At 34.2% G+C, this 21,102-nt stretch overlaps 1 protein-coding gene and 1 pseudogene across 1 annotated transcript; one reads left to right on the top strand and one right to left on the bottom strand.

Moving 5' to 3' along the window:
• Nucleotides 1-1,565: 1,565 nt before the first annotated feature.
• On the bottom strand, nucleotides 1,566-13,446 carry LOC120190500 (annotated as a pseudogene).
• A 1,797-nt stretch (nucleotides 13,447-15,243) lies between these two features.
• LOC120190400 (protein LIGHT-DEPENDENT SHORT HYPOCOTYLS 10-like) lies at nucleotides 15,244-19,584 on the top strand. The gene is made up of 2 exons (XM_039193483.1): nucleotides 15,244-15,953; nucleotides 19,257-19,584. Exon 1 carries the CDS (start codon nucleotides 15,371-15,373, stop codon nucleotides 15,926-15,928), a length of 558 nt encoding a protein of 185 aa, XP_039049414.1. The 5' UTR covers nucleotides 15,244-15,370; the 3' UTR covers nucleotides 15,929-15,953; nucleotides 19,257-19,584.
• The last annotated feature ends 1,518 nt before the right edge of the window (nucleotides 19,585-21,102 follow it).

Below are 21,102 nucleotides of genomic sequence, written 5' to 3'. Positions count from 1 at the left end.
AATGAACAAGAAGAGAAATTTGATTTTCAAATTTATTTTTTAAATTATTTATAGATGTTGGTCATTATCATAATTCATTGATATTCTCGTATATTTATAACACAATAAACTCTAATAATCTCTCATAGTAAACTTTTTCTCAAAATAAATGCTCATTTTTTTAAATTTATACATCATCTTATTAGATTAATTGGTGGTCAATAAAAATTAATATAAGTTAGGCATATAAATATAATAAAAGACAGTGGTCTAATCAATTTTGTAAGATATTTTGGTTTAGAATGGGGGTGATTGGTAAAATAATGCAATTCTGAATGTTATTGATGACAAATGTGAAGTTGGTTGAGTAAAATGAACTGATAAAGAAAGTTGATCCACATTACTTAATTGCTTTGTTTAATCACGTAAAAGCTTCTTTATTGCATTGGGCGCATGGAAGAAAAGGCTTCAGGCTCGCATGCCAAAGCAATAAAGGAGTGGAACCCAATTCTTCGGCTATCACAAACTTCTAAACAGTGGCAGATGGACAAATCGCAAAAGCTCCATCCATGCTTCCGTGTAACGAACTACTGGAACTAATTAACCAAGGTAGCTAAATTTTTTTAACCGTTCATTTAACTTTATGCACTTTTGTTTACGTACTCCAATTCCAGTTTTTATTCGATGAAAGTGTACGAGGGGAAGAGAAGGAAATGGAAGGAAGAGAATGTGTGGGAGGGAAAGAAGCTTCAACTCTTAAGAGAATATCTCTAATTCCATCGGAATAAGTTCAGTTAACGACAGGTCTTTGTACTCGTACAAATCATCTAGTTAGACTTTTGTAGGTGAGCAACAAATGAAGGGGAAGGTGAGCGACAAATGGGGGTTAATAAAAAAAAATATAAATAATATTAATAATTGGTTAAAAATGATAAAAAAAAATTGCCATATCATAACAGAGTCAGATGGAAAATAGCAGTGAAAAAAAATCAATGTATAAAGTTCAGTTATTAAATTGAAAAAAATAAAAGCACGGTGAGTGAAATAAATAGAGTAAAATTCAATTACTAAATTGTAATTTACCCAAAATAATATTAGTTCTTTCTTATTCTTTTGAGGTGGATTCTTATCCCTTGATTTTTGGCATTAAAATAAGCAAATTTAAATTGAATGAGCAAAACATACTGCCATATGCCACATTAAGCGAAATCCGAAAACCCAATATTCTAACCATTAGCCTTGTCTTGAATACACTCAACACCGTTATTAAAATGAAATTTGAATGTAAAGCAGTTACTATTGAGGGAATCACACGGCACTGCACCTCCCTGATTTTGCTGCCGCTGACAATTGCCTTGAGATTATACTTTACGCAAGACAGAGACAGACGGCCAAACTATTGCGATCATTCTTTATTTGCTTCATAAATTGGCAATATCCTTATTCTAAAGACGACCGAAGACTCCAACTTTTCCTTCTTTTTAACGGCCAAAATGAAACGATTCCTTAGACACATGGACTAACTTATCGGACGCTGAACAATTTATCTATATCAAGTTGTATTATCATGCATTATGCACGAGTCATTGCCTCAATGTTGTAAATTACCTTGCATCTTGATTCAACTAAATACATGTTCAAAACATTAACAATTCCAGAAATGAATGCGAGTAATCACTATCAGAAACAAGATAGGCCCCAGTAACTAATTACAAGAAGAAACAAGGATAATACACAATCAAACAGCCTCACCCAAATTTGAAAACCTGAGACCCGGAGAACTTCGGATTATCCTTTGCATCCATATTCCAAAATAATTAGTTGTCACTCCAGTTATCATCATCATCACTCCCAACAGCCTGAACAAGTTTCAAAAGTGTTAACCAGGTTGTCATTCATAAGAGAACAAAATAGGGAAAAAAGAAATACGAGGAAAAAGTGAAAGAGAAACAATTGGAGACCTGGCGGATTGCGTTTGCTTTCTGCAAAATTGCGGTGACTTGGACATTTGTAGTGGGACCGGAAATAACAGTTGGTCTTGCAGTGACTGTAGGTCTTAGGTTGAAAGACTGAAAAAAAAATGTAAGTGAATGAATTATACTCCATTTTATCACAAAAGTCATCAACTCCAGAGAATACATGAGACCATGCATTTAAACTTGGGCGCCTAATAATTGAAATAAATGAAACTAGATCCAAGTTCTACAACATGATGATCATTGATCAAATAGTAGTATCCCCGGAAGAATGGTAGCTTCAATCAAAAGGGCCTCCTTTCCTTCTTTTGAGCCTAAATCTTCCATTTAACAGGAAAGAGAAGAGAAGATACAGGCAAGAGACCATGCCCCAGTCCGGTGCCGCACCTATCTCTAAAGTAAAGGGCTATCTATTTTATTTAAGCTTTTCCAATCCTATATTCAATAGCTATCGAATGACTTTGTCTTTCTAGGTGAATGAACGAAAGATGGAATTCAAAATAAGAAAAGCGTGAGCAGCGTATAGTCTTGCTACTGGCCAGGGATACTAAGGGATGCCCTTGAGAACGCAGGGAAGTCTACTTGACTCTGGAAGTGCTGCTAGTCGAAATCTTTCTCATCCTCGTAATCAAGAGGAACATAAATGCCCAAGCTACACACACAGACACCAACTCGTTCTTGTAGCAAAGGCACTTCTTTCTCTCTTTCCTGTTCTATAGATAATAAGAGGGAAGAGAGGCAGGAAAATTTTATATTTGAAAAAACAAATCCATAGGGCATATGAATTATAGTGTTAAATTTGAAGTATTGACAAAAAAGCCGTGATATAATCAATGATATTTTATGAAATAACATAGTTATTTACAGCTTTACTTTCTTTCTTTTTTCAGATTTTGATCAAATAAATTGTTTCTTCAAACAGTAAAATTCACATTTGTAAAGGAGCATCTAAATTAAGGAATCATTATTCTCGATGATGACTAGCGACATAACAAGAAGAAATGACTACTCACTTTAGTTCTGATCTGATGCAAGAAATCTTCCTTTTCATCCATTCCTCGGTAACCACTGAGCTGTTTTGCCTCTTTCTGCCGATTCATATTCTCTTGTCCCACCTGCCACATTCATCATTTTTTTACATTTATACACAACCATGCCCACTTCACAACATTTATTTAAAAAGAAAAACAGAATGACAACATTACTGAAGTACCTTCTTCTCAGGCTTTAATGCAATTGCCTCATCATTCGTTTGTTGTTGATTAACTGAAGGGGGCTCAGGCTTCTGAGAGGCAAAAGATCCCAAAAGTTTCAGATCAAGCTCGTGTCTAAGTGACTCTGATAAAGCATGTTGTCTTTCTTCTGCCTCAATGAAGCAGGGTTTTGAAATCCGCCACCGTGCAGGAGGAGGAGTGGAGGCACTGGTTTGAGTTCTGTTGTATTTTGCACATTTAGATTCTTTTGATCAGAATAGCTTTTGGATTCATCATGTAGAATAGGGTTAATGAAATCAAAACTGGGGAGATCAAGTGACATAGAAAGTGATGGTTCTGCATCAGACCCAGGAACCATAGTTTTGTTTATCTCATTAACATGGATGCCACAGTTAGCTGTTTCTCCAGCTTGTAAACAGTTTGAAACTGATCCTATTGATGACAATCTGCTCAATGCATCATACAGCTCAGGGTCCTTGCTTTCAGGTGTTTCACCAGATTCCCACTGCTCAGAATTTGAGTCGGAACAATGACTAAGGCAATCATCAGACATATAAGGGGATGATCTGCAGAAAGTATCACCATCAGAGTCTGAAGCAACAACATGCACTGGAATAGCAGGCACTGGGACCAACTGAAATGAAGGAAACGTGTCTCTAATGTTTTCTTGATGATGATTCCCATCAGGAAATTGTAATTTGAGTTTAGAAGTCTCAAATCCATCTATAGGGTTGAAAGATATTTTCATATGCTCAAGCGGAGGAGAAGAAGTAAGTGAATTTACTGGAGATCCGTTGCCAATCTGCCAATTCAAGGCCTGCTGCCAATTCCTTGGCTCCAATACCCCAGTTTTCGTAGAAGTTGCTGGTTCAGATTCATCATCATGGCCAATCATCATCTTTCTGCGAAAACCATTTACAAGTAATTTATGGCCAAGTCCAAATGTCCTAGATGAGTTGTCATCATTCTCCTCATCAGATTCAATAGACGGAGCCTTGATTTTAGAATTGACTGGGTGCTTGTTTCCATGTGGCAATGAAGTGTTTAGGCTCAAGCCAACATTTAAATTATGAAGACTATCATTATAATGAGAATTAACAGGTTTTTCAAGGTTGGCGCCAAAATCAGTTACCAGATGGGATGTTTTCTCACTACTTAAACCTGGAACCTTCTCATTCAATTCCGCATTCTCAACCACTGAACCTGAATTTCCTTTGGGTCCATCATGCGAAGGCATCAGAATTTGATTTGGAGGACCAGATGCTTCACTAGTTTTAGCTGCAGAACCCTGACCTCCAGCTGATACGGCAAAATCAGGAGGTTTTGATGGCTGAAGTCCCAAAAGGCCACCATTTGTCCAGAACCCAACTGGATGCACAACAGAAAATTCAGTCTGGGAGTTTTGAGAGTCAGTAACACTGGTTATGATCGTATCACTGGCTGGATCATGCATATTAGATTTTGGGGAGCTAGAGGATGATGGTGGATCACTGATGACAGATTCTTCTAGTGAGCCACTGCAGATTTCATTACCCATGCCTACGTTAGCACTTGGTGAATGAGCAGGTTCAGAAAATTTGCCTGAGACTTGAGGCATCTGTTCACAGGAAAAAGTTTCAGAGGGTACTGAATCAGGTAAACTCTCGGAGATCCCCTTGTTTGAAATAATAGCTGTCGAGGCAGGCAGTTCAATTACAGATGAATTATGGTCTGCATTATCATCTACAACCATCTGAATTTCATCTTCTCTATTCTCATTACTGAGAATGTTAGCATCTTCAGTCCGTTCCACTTCCAATTTTGTTTGGCACTCAACATCTTTTTCAGAACAAAGTTCCACAAGTTTTCTGTGGCACTCAATATCGTTTTCAGATTCCGACTCGATTGTGTTCAGTGCATCCATGTAACTGTCTGGTTCACTTTCAATTTCATCGTTTTGGTTCTCAATAGTGCTTGATTGAAGGGCATCCATGTCATTAAAGGGGACATCCATTTGGTCACCATTTCCAAGATTGGAAGCTCCAATTTCCTGCACATCTACATCAAAGTTCATCTCAGGAACATCATCGATATCCCAATTTCCTGCTTTAGACTCCACTATTTCTTCCTTTTCATCCCATGTTACACAAGATGCACTAGGGGCAATCTGCTCCTGTGATGAACTATGAGAGAAATTATCATCTAGAACCCCAGTTTGTTCGACAGGAAAATTGGAACCAGGGGTATCTGTTTCTTGCATCAAACTAGAGGACAGTTCCTTGGGTTCCAGTTCCTCGGGGAGCATGGATGAACCCAGATTGAAAGCACATTCAATATATCCAGACCCAGCTATTGAATCACAAGAACTTGAATGCCCTCCCACATCAGATTTCAGTGCCATGTCGACCATAGATACATTTTGAGAGGACATTCGTCCATTAGCAATTGGAGAAGTAAATTGCATTCTGCAAAGTCCACTTTTTAGTAAATTTTAATTAAATCAAATTGTATTCAACACAGTAGTTTAAACATAAATGTAAACATGTTTGTGTTTTTTGTGTTTATATGCTAGTTTGCATGAAAGCGAGTGCATACATGCATTTTATATGCATATACATACACATGAATTACCTGCCACTGTGACTTGATAATGATTCACTACGTGGTAGTTTGCCATTCCTGTGGGATGATCTTTTTTTCTGTAAGTTTTTGAAAAACTTATTCAGAAATTATTCCAAAGATAAAATAGCTTATTCAGTTGCAACATGAACCTGAAAAGGTTGCACTTATACAAAGTGTACCTCCATGTCATAGGAGTCCCAGGGACAAATTCATAGCAAGTATTTGTGTAGTGAAGAATTTTATTCCACTAAAGATTAAATTATTTAATAAATAAATTAACATGAACTGAGTCAATTGAAAGGGGATGCAAAAATTGACTCAAAACAGACACGATTCTCTGCCTGGATGGTTAATGGAGTAAATGATACCTTGCTTTTACGAGTCCTCTTATCTCTTGGGACTTTTTCGGCATCTTCTTCAGGGCTACCTGATGCTCTCTTAAAGAAGGTCGGATCAGAATATCTCTTTAAACAAGATCCCGGGCCACCAGCATCAAATCTGATTGCAAAGCAGATGTAAAAATCCAAAACAATGTACATATACACATCACAAATATATTTCTTAAACATGAATGCCATTGCTAAAATGTGGAAGCGGATGTAAATAATGATACTTGTCAAGCAAATGGAGGCGTGGAGGGTCACAACAAACTTCATAGGAGTCCATAACAAATCGTGGCAAGTCATTGTAGATGAAAAGATTTTTCTCATTGCGGATCCGTGGGTGCCATTCAGAACCTATAGGGAAACTGCTTTTCATAAAGATTTGAACAGAAAGATGAAAAATTCCCAATACCTAATACAAAAAATTCAAACTTGCATTATAAAAAGTGCAAACTTGAACCTAGTTTGTGTCAACATCACTGTTTTCCTTCTATCTTGAATGCAAAGACCACGAAGACAATAATATTAATATTAAATGCTGTAAATATATATTGATAACAAAATAATCATTTAAAAATATTTCTAATCCATTTAGTCTATAATCAATGGAAATCTTCCCAGGATTTAAACAAATAAAGCATGTTTTTCATCGTACAATTTTCCATTGCCATAGATCCACTTTCCTTCAATAGAGTCCTCTACAAGGATACTGCTTCAATTGTCAGCAGCAACCAACAACTGATGCCACATGATTAACTAAAAACAAGGTTGTTCTTGAAATTAAGCTCTTACTGAATATTTGAACTTCAGAAAATAAGTGTCTATCAAAGAAACAATGTAAATATGTACTGAATTCATATATCTCCTTATCAGCGAAACCAGTGTAGAAGAAGCAATATATACCAAGAAAAATCAGAGGCATTTCAATCAAAAGACATGTACAGAAACCATACCAGCTGTGTAAGAAAAGTGAATATGACTTGTTTGGGCAAGAACTGCCTTCTCAAGAGGCGGAAGTGCAGCTTCAATCCGTTGCACACGAACTTTCAGCTTGTGACTCCTAGAAGCTGTGTTCATTACTTGCTCTTGTAATCCATGAAAAACCTCTGCTGCAAATCTGCTTCATAACAACCAAGCTACACCAGTTAAATACCGCAGTTTTAAAAAATAGATAACATTTTAAAAGCAGATAAGAACTAAAACTTAAGTAATCAAAGAAGATATCCTATGATCAAAAGGCTTAAAGGTTCATTAATCAACTCCATGTCTTCCAATTTCTATTAATTCCTTCATCTTCCTCATCGTGCAACCAACCAGAGATATCCTAAAGCCAATAAAACCATTAAAAGATTAAACGTACTCAGCAAGATCCCCTAACTGGCGCAAGATCCCAACGAGGCCAGCGACGGCGACACCGTCGAGAACAGCTTTTGGATCCTCTCTATTAGCTTCCTTGTAAAGCTCCGGCTGACCAAGCCCGTATTCATTCCTCACTTGAGCTCTAACCAGAGGCATTTTCGGGTTTTGCTCTAAAAAAAAATCAACAAGGGAAAAGGGGAAGAAGAAAGGAAAGAGAAGAAGAGATATGTACTAACAGCAGCAGCAAATATATAATTTATAATACAACTACTTCGAATTAGGAAATAAAAGAAGGAAAAATACAAAATTAAAATAAATAAAATTGAAGTAATCTATTTTGGTATTTGCAAAAGAGTGGGTGAAGAGATTGGAGCAGCTTAACAAACTGCTGAAAGACAAAGAGAAAGAAGCCGAGCCAACACTGAAAGCCATTCCCTTTACCTGGAAATCCTTCTGTTTTCGGAAAAGACGGAATTGACCTTCCATTTCCAATGAAATTAACCGGGAAGAGAGCGGTTAATATATATATATATATATATATATTTCTGGGTTGTGTTGGTTGGTTCGGAGACTTGACACTCGCAAGAACGTGGGGACCATCACATTCTTTTAACTGAATATTTATTTTAGATTCATAATAAAATGTTTAAAAATATTTCTTCTAAATAATTTTCTTAAAAAGTTCTAAAATTTCAAATTCATATTTTCTTTTCTTCCTTGAATTTGATTTATTAGAGAAATCGGTGAAGAAAAAAAATGAGAGAAAGTGATTTATCTGGCTGTGATTTTCACTTTAAATATGTATAGTGATACTGGTTCGTGTTTTATAAAACGACAGAGACTCATGAAATGGAAAGTAGCGAATGAACAAAAAAAAAAGGAAATGGAAAGAAGCAGGTGAAAATTCTTGTCATGTTTCTTTTGTCCATGTTTTTTAAAATTTTAAAAAAAAATCATAAAGTATAAAAATTCAGCCTGTAGTAAACAATTTTTGAAAGATAAATTGAGTAGGGATGACGTGAGTTTCTTCTCACGCAACAAAAGGCCGAGTTGGGCGTTGATTCAACATGAGAAGTAAACAAAAATATGGTATAAACGTAATACAATGAGAAATCGTCAAAGGAAAAGGCGTAATACAATAAAAAAAGCATATTAAAATCTATCTAATATAATAAATTTATTATAATTATTAGATAAAAAAATGGACGAGTTAGTCCGTTTAACAAAATAAGTATTCCAAGTATAATTTACGATTGCACAAGAAAATCAGCCCAGACGGAGAAATGAAACCCAAGTGCATCAAAATTTCAAAAGTCCGTTGGTTCTCCTGATCTGACCTTTTAACTGCAAAACCAAAATCTCAAGCAAACACACTATTTTCAAATATATTGGGATTACGGAAGTTTAAGTTTACCCAGTCAGTCAACCAAGAACAATATTTTGTTATTATAATTTCATCTTTATAATTTTTCAAGACCAATATTTATTCTTTAAGAACACCGGAAATTTCATCGTTTAATGAATTTACGTAAAATTCAATTTGAATTAATCCGTCAATAGATCAAATATCAATAAATAATTTAAAAGAATTAATATTGTAAATATTTATTAGGAAGATGATTTTTTAATTAATTTAATTTATTTGTTACATAAAATTATTGAAGAGTAATATCATAACCTGGTCTTGATTTTGTATTAATAATAGCGAAAGTAATATCATAATTTTTGAAAAGTAAATTATTGGAAAGTATTAAGGGGGTGTTTGGATTGGGGAATGTGGGATTCCCATGGGAATGGAATCCACATTCCCCCGTTTGGTTAGCCCGGGAATCCTATTCCCGGTAATGTAAGATTACCAATAGTGGATTTTTTGGGGTATATTACCGGGAATGTCATTACCTCCCTTTCCTTATGTATTGTTGGATTACCGGCGTTTTGGACTAAAATGCCCTTAAATTTTTATTTTTTTCAAAAATATATTTATTCTGTCATCGAATAATAAAATTTTACGAATGTTAATTACAAATTTATCCTTAAATTATTTAGATTTACAAAAAAAAATCTATAATTAAAATTTTATATAAGTTCAAGGGTTTAAATAAAATTGTACCCTTTCATTAAACTTTTTTATTTTTAATTTTGTAAAAAATATATAAATATTATGAATTTAATTTTTTTAAAGAAAATATATAAATATTTTCCAACTTGTAATATTACACAAATATATAATTAGAACAATTTGGTCAAATATACATTCCAATAATCTTTTATTCCTTTAACCAAACACGGTAATCTTACATTCCTGCTAAGCCAACCAAATACAAAATACAACATTCCCAGTAATGCTATTCCTTGGTAATCTTACATTCCCACTGGTAATCTTATATTCCGTGAACCAAACGCACCCTAAGTATTGAGCCAAGGTGAAAAAATGTCCTAAAATTAACAAAGTTAATGCGTGGCAGAGCAAGTACGTTGTTGGATCAAAACACGGTATAATATTATAACTTATTTTAACCCTTATTGTTTTTGGTTTAGGTACGTACTCTGACTCTGGCACTGACTGTCCATTATTAAAAACTCAAAATCACTTGCCTACCATATAAATTAATATCGGCCATTCCAAGTCCATCATGAGATTCGATCCAAACCCCTTTTTTTTTTAATGAGAAATAAAATGCATTCTTATTTAGAAGAGCATCAAATAGCGATGGACCCATAAATTAAATGAGTCATCAATGTAAAGCTAGGACGATCCATTAATATAAGTTTGGACCATTTGGACAATTATCACTAGTTTTTTATCTGATTATAAAAAAAAATACTTTAAACTTAGTATTATTTTAACTAAACATTTACATATTTATTACGTTAAACTAAATCCTCACTTTTTTTCTATTTTTATTTTGATTTAAAGTGAATTTATTTTATGAAAAGTGGGGAAATACCTAGAAGATCATAATCGAGCGGTAGTCTATTTGGAGCCCATATTCTGCAGAAGTAACAAACATAACCCATCTTACCTAGCATGTAGCATTGCATCTCACATTCTTCGCATCATAATTAAGACACGGACGCCCTCCCATTCTGCCAATGGGTCATTTTCTCCTTAGTGTGTGTTTTTATTTATATAAAAAAACTATATTATTTAAACAAAATGTTGTGTAATTTCTATTAGGAGAAAATAAAAGGAAGATTGGACCTACGGTATTGAAGCGATAGAGAAGAGGAGAAGAGGAGAGAAGGGTTGGCAATTTAAGTGAAGAAGTGAACATGCAGCCAATGATGTGCAGAGATGCGGTCCATGTTGCAGATTTTTTTAATGCAACCTGATCTCTTTTCATAAATAACATTTTACAACTTCATATGGTAAAAATAGTTTGGATGATGGGATAATAAGTAAAGATGTGAAAAGCTTTCCTTTTTTTATTAAGTAGAGAAACATTATATTTTTAAGAAAAAAATATAGGATTTTAACTCATACAAGAATAGGAAAATATAATTATCCTTAGCTACTGGATAAATTAATGAATTTTTGTGAAAAGCTTTCATTGATTGTCCAAATGAAATGTAACCCGACTAGAGCTGGGTATATGGGTTAAGGCCCGCGGGTTACCCGTTTAACCCGCCATCCGTGCGGGCTTCGGGCCTCAAAAATTGAAGATCGTTTAAATTGCGGGGTTTTTTAGCCCGGACCGTTAAACCCGCGGGTTTAATGGGTATAACCGCGGGCTACCCGTTAAATCCGTTAAAGCCCACTTAATTTAAAATTTATAAAATTTTAGAGAAAATAAACTTAAAGAATTTTATAGAAAAAGAAAATAAATTACCTATAAATATGATGTTACTTATAACTATTGTAGTTCTTAAATTTATTAGGGCGTTTTTCATAATTTTACTGTTGCTTGATATTTTTTTCATTTAAATATGCATCATTATCATTTTGGTATTTAAAGATTTTTTTATTTAGTTTTGACATTTTTTTTTTCATGAAGTATGTTATCTATTTTGTTCTTTAATTATAAAAAGTCACGTGATATTCTAATAATATATCACATGACACATAATATTTGGATTAAAAATAAGAAAGAAAAATAAAAGAAAAATTAAAAATATACTTTTCAACTTTTAAAGACTTTTACAAAATAAATATATTTTAACAATTAATGACTTATATTTTATCAATTTTAGTATAATTGTATCTTTCAAATTTACTCTTATAATGTAAGTATTTTATTTCATATTTTCATATTATGTTTTAGTATTTCTCTAATGTATCTATAAAATACAATTATTAGGAACACTTGACAACTTTCTTGTTAGATTTGTATAATGTTTGACTTTGTTGAATTTTTATGTTTGAATTTATGCTTTCAGACACTTCTGTGTCTTCGTATTATAGCCTTGAATAATCGTGTTTTATAAAAGTATAATGTGATTATTGTTTTATTTGTTTTTCAATTTGGTGATATAAGTGAATATTGTTTTTTTTTAATTTGAGTTTAAGTAATTATATCATTATATATATATATATATATATTAATGATTAAAAAATTTAAAAAAATATTATTTTATAATCATTTCCGGCTATTTAAAATAAAATTTAAATATTATTTATTATTTTGACGATGTTACCTTTCTTTTCAAGTTGCTCGATCATTTTTAAAGGTGTAGTAAGTTAAAACATTATTTTTTATTGTATTTAAAACATTTAAAATTATTTTTATTAAACGGGCCATGGGTAAGCCCGTTTAGCCCGCGGGTTAAATGAACGGGCCGCGGGCCTTAAAATTTAAAACCGTTTATGAATGCCGGCTTTTTAGCCCGCTCCGTTTAAGCCCGCACCGTCAAAACCCGTGGGCTAAACGGGTGGGTAGCCCGTATACCCACCTCTAAACCCGACACACCTCTGTTCTCCAAGCCATGCATTGGGAATGGAATCGATATACTTTAAAATTCAGGAGGCCCAACATCTTGGACCAGTTTCAGAAATCATGGACCTACTACTCGTGTAATAATGTAAATGCATTTTCAGGATTTTTATTATATTAACTTTAAAAAAAATATTAGTAAAAGAAACGAGGTAGAGTGACGTGAAATAACATAGAGTGATTATGAAAGTGATATGTCCGTGTAAATGCGCGGCGAAGATGACAGACAATTCATGCTCCATTGCCCTTCCTAATTGGATCTATCACTTAAAGATAAGTTGGTGTGTGTACGATAAGAAAGAAAATTTTATTGAGTAGAGTTTGACCACTCAACGTAAACACTTTAGGTGGGCCAAGCCCTACGGTCCGATGATTCAAACAAGCCTGAAACTGTCGATTTGGCGTACTTGTTGGGGGAGGAAAAATATATGCAAACCCAGTGAAGCTAAGATGCTAATGTGCCTATATCACAACTCGATGGTCGGTCAGAGTATAAAAGAAAATCCAAATTTGTCTTAAAAAATTACAACATATACTTTGGATTGCATATACTTAGGGTCCACGATGGAGCAATCAAAGACAATTGGTGAAGGAGATGGACCCATTCACGTGGATCGCCTCGTCTTTCTGTTAGATAATTAAAAACAATAAGGAAGCGAAGAAGTTGGAATATCTAGGTTAAGGCAATTAAAAGGTTTGCTGGGAAATTAAAAGCTGATGCATAATTTCACACAAGATTTTGTCTCAAATAGTTGAGCAGAAAGTTGGGTTTAGCTTTTCTTTTGAATGGCTAAACACTGCACATTGGCCTCAATCGTGTCTTATTATTAATTTGAAGTGAATATTTGATATTAATATATAGAAGCAGATATGGGCAGAGATAGAGAAAGCACCATTGATGTCCACTTATAAAAGAACCTCCGCTTATAGATGCACCCCCCCCCCCTCCACAAACTCTTTTTGGACGAAAGCAAAACTGATGCAGGTGGAGAATAACCTCTTGTCTTTTCATTCATTAACCTACCCCATTCATAATTAATATTCATTGACTTGGCACTCTTCACTTGTTCACGTTTTCCAGTCTTTGATACACTTCCCACTACTTAATTATATATCTATATTCTGTGTACTGATTGAGGAAATATTAACAACCCTTTTATCTTGACAAATAGATTTTAACTTTAAGCTTGTTTTTGACGAAAATGGATGATTGAAAAGAAAATCTCAAATTACAATAATAACAGAAATGCATCACAAATTTTACTTTTTAAAAAGGACTGGGAATAAGAGACGACTAGAAGTAGAAAAGATTATGAAGAACTAAATAGGGTGGGTGGTAGGATTCCTCACGGGAGGCTAACTATTTGCACATTTACTGGTTGCCCCTCATTTGAAACATGTGTCCCCACTGCCCACATGTGGGATTTCATTCGTTATCATGCAAAAGTTGGTCTCATTATGGTCTACTCTTATCAACTTCCCAAAACTCAAATCAAACAATAATAATAATAATTTATTAGACATTAATCTTTTATAGTCATAAATTAATTTAAATATAGATCATAAAATTTTCTCCCAATTTCATTGTCATGTTTACTGGTGAATCCCTTTAAATTTCGAGATGTTTCAACACACATTGATAGCTTTGTCATTCGCTATTAATGAGTAACATGCAAATATGTATAAAGATGCATGGTCATTGGGCAAGGGGAGTGGGTCATCGATCGTCTATTCTAGCGGCTACGTCCAAAATGTTATTTACGACAGTAAATTACATCTTTACATTTAAACTAAAATTGCATGCAACCATTGTCACCCAAATGACAAAAAGTAGTCGTAAACATTATTAAAATGGACGAGATTAAACGTTTGGGATCAATAATTTCTTTTCGAGATTAAACTTAAAAGGCACATATGAAGACAGGGACATTATCTCAATTAATATTTTAAAAAATAATATCTTAACATTTTTATGTACTTATCAACAGAGGTGAAATAATAAAATATAAATGATAAGATTATTAAATTTTAACTTAAAGAATATAGTTGTTGTAATATTAAGAGTATAAAAATTGAAAGCGCTTAAAGGTTTTATATTATTATTTAATTTAATTTATTGTTTTATAGAAAATAAAATCTGTATGAGGTAAAATATTTTTATATTGCATAAAAATTTTATATAAAATAATATCTTTTTATGAAGTCCACCGACTCACACTCTTGATGGTGATCTCGTCCAAATTTATAAATAAAGGAAACATCAGCAATAGCACTAAACTATTAATGTATGTATTATCAGTCATAATTATTTTATTAGTGGTGATGGATAGAATATCAAAGTGGTAATAATTTTTTGTTAGCAATTTCTTCTACACTCTTAAACTGCTCTTCGCACTAAGTCAAACACCACCAACTTCTTTTCGGTTTAATTTTTTTCTTTTTTATTTGTGAAAAAAGAAGGTGAAATCAAACAACTACTCAAGTTTACAAGTTACAGGTTATAAATATTTTTTTCTTGCACCGACTAAATACTAGCTCTAGTCACCAAAAGGGTTATATATATATATATATATATATATATATATATATATATATATATATATGAAAACGATGACAGTAGCATTGGTATACGATAATTGTAATTATACATTATATTAAAAAGTTATTAATGTTTTTTTTTCTTTAAAGAAGAAAAAAAACACAGAGAATGAGAGAAAATTTAAGAAGAAAAAGGGGAGGAAGCAAAAGCATCTTGATAGGGGGCCCATGACATGTCTCCTCAGTTAGACCCAGAGATGTGATTTTCATCTTTCGCTCCACTGCAGTATCTCTATTCTTCCACCTTTTTCTTTTTCAATTTTTAATGATCATTTCTTGCCAAAAATACCCAATAATTCCTCTGGAACGAACATCTTTTCTCAGTAATCATGTCGGGTGATATAGCCAGGGATTCTGCTGAAGGGTCCTCACGATCCTTCAGTAAACACCACAATCAACCTCAGGCGACGGCTCCGCTGAGCCGGTACGGGTCACAGAAACGGCGAGACTGGAACACTTTCGGGCAGTATTTGAAGAACCAAAGGCCCCCGGTTGCACTATCACAGTGCAACTGCAACCATGTTCTTGATTTCCTTAGATATCTGGATCAGTTCGGGAAGACTAAGGTTCACCTACACGGCTGCATCTTTTTCGGACAACCTGACCCGCCTGCTCCTTGTACTTGTCCACTTAGGCAAGCCTGGGGGAGCCTTGATGCACTGATCGGACGTCTCAGAGCTGCTTATGAAGAGCATGGTGGGTCACCGGAGACTAACCCTTTTGGAAACGGAACTATTCGGGTTTATTTGCGTGAAGTGAGGGACTGTCAAGCTAAGGCCAGAGGGATTCCATATAGGAAGAAGAAGAAGAAGAGGACTCAAATTAAACCCAACGTCGACGAACCTATACCATCTTCCCAGCAACAGCCCTCCTCGCTAGCTGCCTAAGATCTTTGGATTCTTCACATATATGGTATTTCTTTTTACTTTGATACAATACACACACACATCATTAGCTTTTCATTTAAAATTTGTTTCTCTTTCTCTTTTTCACTCAAAATCTAGTCAAGTCCATCTAGTGAGCTGCATTAAAAAGTAACTATATAAAAAGAAATTCTGCATAAATAAAATTTCAAGAACAATAAAACTAGACTGCTTGAATAACTGGAACTGGTTGGTTTATTAGAAAGTTACAGTCTAACTCAGAACCGCAATGAAGATAGTATTTTAAGTATAGGATCTTCTTTCGATGGTAAAAAACCCTAAAAGCTTTACATCCAAAACCCTAATTCTTAAACTCAGGCCTTGGGGGCCTCTGCAGTATTGCAGAAGTGTGGCAAGTAATTTTAATTCTAAATTTTTACCCATCGATCATTTCTTACTATTGCGTGGCATTGATTGAAGGAGAAAGATTGCCCTTACCCCCTCTCTCTTTCTTTTCTCTATTTCTCTCTCCCCCCATCATGCACACAAAATAAACAAATAAATATCGTACAAAAATATTTCCCAAATCTTTACTTTTCCCCTTGCTTTTTTTGGGGGGTCTTTTCTGATTCTGTTTGATTTTGTGCTCCCCGTGAAATGAATGTCCATGTTGATATTCTATGAGTGTGTTAGATTATCAATATCTATATGTTGGTGATTTCTCGTAGAAAACATGGTCCAAAATTAGTTATATTAATATTTGAGTGGTGGCAATTCATACGGACACTAGATTTTCTCCAATAGCAGATTAACAGTTTAAATTAATTTATTTAACAGTAGGTACGTCATCGCATCCCTTCTTTGATTGCATCTTTATAAGCTAATGGTAATAGAATCCATATCAAACGATTGCGGACTTGTGGTCGCAAGGTATTGCCATTACGTTACGTATATACTTTTTTCTTTATTTTATGATTTTATTTTATTTTGTACGATTGGTGTGTAATTATACATTGCGTTTTACAAGGAATTACACTTCTCGTCAACATATATAATCTAGTGGGATACATCATTAGTTTTGATAATTAAATTAATTAAATAATAAATAGAATGATTTATCATCAAACTTTCAATATTTATTGTAAATTCTGAGTTCAATTGTTGGATAACTTCTTCTTTTTCGATGGTTTAAACCGAGTCAACCCACCATGTAAACACAGGCAAACCCCAAAGCAATAATCAACCTCACTAAAACCATAATACCGAAGATGATAACAGATCTCTTAGTCTCTTAGCTTTCCTCTGTCCGGATTGTGATAGTGGTTTCGGAAACCTCATTACACATTTGGATTTCGATCTTAATTAGGTTTTGGGTGTACAAATATTTCAAATTGTTAAGCAGGGACAGGAAAAAAAAGATGGTAATAGTATTGTTGTTTGGTGTTAATAAGAAATTAAATGCCCGTGAATGCCAACTAGCTTGACCTCTTGGAAGCAAGTTGAGTTGAGAGGGCAAGTACACACGTGCTTCTAAAGCCAAGAGCTCTAAACACTAAAAAGCTAGCTACTGCCATTACCCACTCTATGTTCAACTGAATCGGAATATCAGAGAGAATAATGTTAGTACTGCTACCTTTCTTTTCCCTGCTCTTTCTATCTTTTATTTGCTCTGATTAGTACGGAGATTAATAAGAAACAACTTTTTCTTAGGAAATCTAGTTTCCCCTCCTTACAATGCCTTTGGAAAGAGTAGATATAGGTGTATGTATTGATATATATTAATGAGCAGAAAAATATTATACATAGCATACCAGTGTCACTAGGAATTAGAGCAGAATCAATATGATGATGAGGAACCTAACAAATACCTTGTTGGTTCGCTAGATTTTTCATGCGTTTGCATTCTTAGGTCTTTGGATCATTTTAGCAGCACATATAAAGTGTTTCTAAGTTGGAATGTTCGAACGGAGTATATATATAATATGCTTAGGGACGAACATATAATTTTATGTTAGGGAACAAATCTTTTATAAAATTATATAAAAAACAAATTTATAAAATTTTAGAGAGCGTAAATAATTTTCAATCTATAATATAAAAATATCTAAAATATATAAAAAATTAATTTTTTAGAGGGACGACCACCTCACCCACTCCATCTCAGTCCATCCCTAGATATACAAATTTTTTCTTTCTCGGTCGTGCAAATCAAAACGAGTCATAATTATCATGTCAAGCATTATACTCTGTATACACATAATAATTTGAATTTCTATGTGCGATTATTAAAAATCTTATCCAACTTTATTAAAGAAAATCTTGTGAAGAATCATCTCTCAAAAGTTATTATATGAATTTATAAAATTAATTAGAATTAAATATCAACATTAACAATTGTTAGTATTTTCTACATATCTATTTTAGATTAAGACTTGTCCCCAATCTCGAAAAGGGCATGAACCATCGTTTGGTATCTGAAAAGTAAAACCATATAACCCGAAAAGTTTGTACAAGAGGGGTTCCACACTTCCACTAGCAAGCATATATAGCCTATGAAATGGAGGAGCACAATCGGTACCATATCCCTTATTACCCTATATGTATAAGTTATAGGGTTAAGTTTATTGTTTATAACTGTCAGTATAGTCTTATGAATCGCATTTCATCAAAAGGTCTTGTGCTCTTTTCAGGACCAAGAGATTGTTAACAAACCAGGTAAAGATAAAGTTTTAGGCATTTATTCACATATCTATAAATTAAATTCTATTATGATATATAGACACTCATTAAAACCCTTGAAAACAAATATAAATAATTGGTTTTTGTTTTTAGTAGTTAATTAAATTTAAAAACAGATAGATATAGTTAACTACTAACAAGTATGAACTTATATACACCTTCACCATATCAGTCAGGAAGAATATTCAACACACCATCAATAAATCAGAGCAAAATAAAACAAGAATAACTAAAGAGTTAATAAATAGATACTTTTATAGATTTATTTAAACATAATTCAAATTAATTATAATGAATTTTTCTATTTTTCCTCTCCACTTACCATGGTAGATTATTGTACCATATTCTGTGATTATATTTTCATTTTTCATCTATTTTGCTTTAGTTGCTTAATAATTAGAAGATTTGATGATCAATGTTCCATTTTCCCTGGAAACTGTTCTGTCAAGGATTAATATGTTCGAGACGGGGTTCAATGACAGCAGAAGTATCATATTTTTTTTATTAACTTATATATATTGGAGTTTTTTTAAAAAAAATTTACAAGTGAGATAACTTATAATATGACAAGAAGTAACGCTTATCGTTTCTGGGTTTTGTTGTGCTGGTGCAGAATGATCGGCATTCAGAAAAGTAGCAAAATATGGCAGAGTGGAGGGAAAAGATCCAAGGGGAGAAGGCAAAGGAGTATGAAGTTAAATTTAGCACTACTACTATACAAGTACTGCTACTGTCTTAGTAAATCTGTGGGTCCATCGGTTGTTAGTTACGGTTCTTACCATCGATACTTTGTAAGTTTATTGAGTTATTCTATCATTAAGTCCCATGAATTAGACGTACAAATTATTAATTAAGGTTATAGAAACATCAAGTACCTCTTGTTTCTGTGTTTCTTCTTTAAAGTAAAGCAGAATTGGACCAGAAGTGGGTTTTCTCTTCTGCTTCAATATTTGCAGCTAGCTTGCTATTCTACGTACTAGCTATTTGTAGTTTGAAAATAGAAACTTGGAGGTTGAAGAGGTCCAATTACCATTTTTGTCCTTTTATCATGTCTTTTGGGTTTAATTTATGCCTTAGCCCCCCTATGATATTGCTGGAAAATATCATTTCAGGCTCTCCTTCTGTGCCTCTTCGACGTAGCCCTTAGCCTGTATTTTGACCACACAAATTCGGGATTTGCCGGTTATCATAGTACTAAATTGCAGCTACAACACAGCGTAACGCCCACATTGTAACGTTTTTAAAAGTTACTGTGACATAATATCGGCGCAATATGATAAGGGAGGGAAAAAAAGCTTTAGTGGAAAAAACGGTCATATTCTCTGAAGGCGCACGATACGCTTTGCCTAGGCGCAAGTTAGCTGGACTAACGATACCTAGTTTACTCCGTCGCGTCGCGTTCGCCGGTGACCCTCTGTCCGTCACAGTTCCTCCACGGGTCTTCCTCACTCAATCGGCTTTTCCATGGATTGGCGAAAGCTTTTCGGATGTCAAGCCGGGCAAGAACTATCGTATTTTCCCCCAAAATCAAAGGATAAAATCCCTATTGTACAACCCCCACAAGAAGTTCTCGAGGCTGGCTCTGCAGAATGGTCTTCTTCTCTCGTTGGCCAGATACTAGGTGCTGCTCCAAAATTCATCCATCTGCAAAGTATCATCGAGAACCTCTGGAATCAGCCTTCGCAAGGGGTTAGGGTTCAGGTAAGTATCGTTGGCAACAACCTGTATGTTTTCAATTTCAACTCTGTTAATGCTCGGGACTGGGTTCTTGAAAATGGCCCATGGCATGTTCTTAATAAACCTCTAATCCTACGAAAGTGGGAACCAAATTTGCATAATCTTGAATTTGATTTAACTCGTCTGCCTATTTGGGTGCACTTGTTTAATGTCCCTTTAGAACTATTCTCTAGAAAAGGCCTTAGCTATATAGCTAGTGCCTTAGGAATACCTTTGACTATGGACTCGTTTACTGCTAACAAATCCAGACTTAATTTTGCTAAGGTCTGTATAGAGGTAGGTGCACAGGAGAAAATACCAGAATCTGTAGAGGTTGTTCTTGCTAATGGAATATCCACTACTATCAACGTTGATGTTCCTTGGTTCCCTCCTAGATGTACTAACTGCAAAACCTTTGGCCATTCAGAAAAAGGCTGCTTAAACAATCATATTCTTGCTCCCCAAACTTCGAAAATATGGAGAAAAAAGAATGAAATCCCTGCCCCTAAATCTACAGAAACAGTAGATGAACAACATGCCTCAGAGTCAAAACCATCCTCCTCTAGAGCTAATAATGAACTAAATAAACTAGAGACGGGGAAAGTTTTAAAACCAATTCTTCCTTCCAATTCGAACCTGTTACCTAAGGGTGATACAATGACAGAACCTTCCTCCTCCAGCGCTAACAATGATCTCAATAAACTAGAGTCAGGGAAAGATTCAAACTCAACTCTTCCTCACAA

Source organism: Hibiscus syriacus, unplaced genomic scaffold, assembly GCF_006381635.1.
Source record: "Hibiscus syriacus cultivar Baekdansim isolate YM2019G1 unplaced genomic scaffold, ASM638163v2 tig00116962_pilon, whole genome shotgun sequence".
NCBI lineage: Eukaryota > Viridiplantae > Streptophyta > Magnoliopsida > Malvales > Malvaceae > Hibiscus > Hibiscus syriacus.
This window is presented reverse-complemented; position numbering and strand designations above follow the sequence as displayed.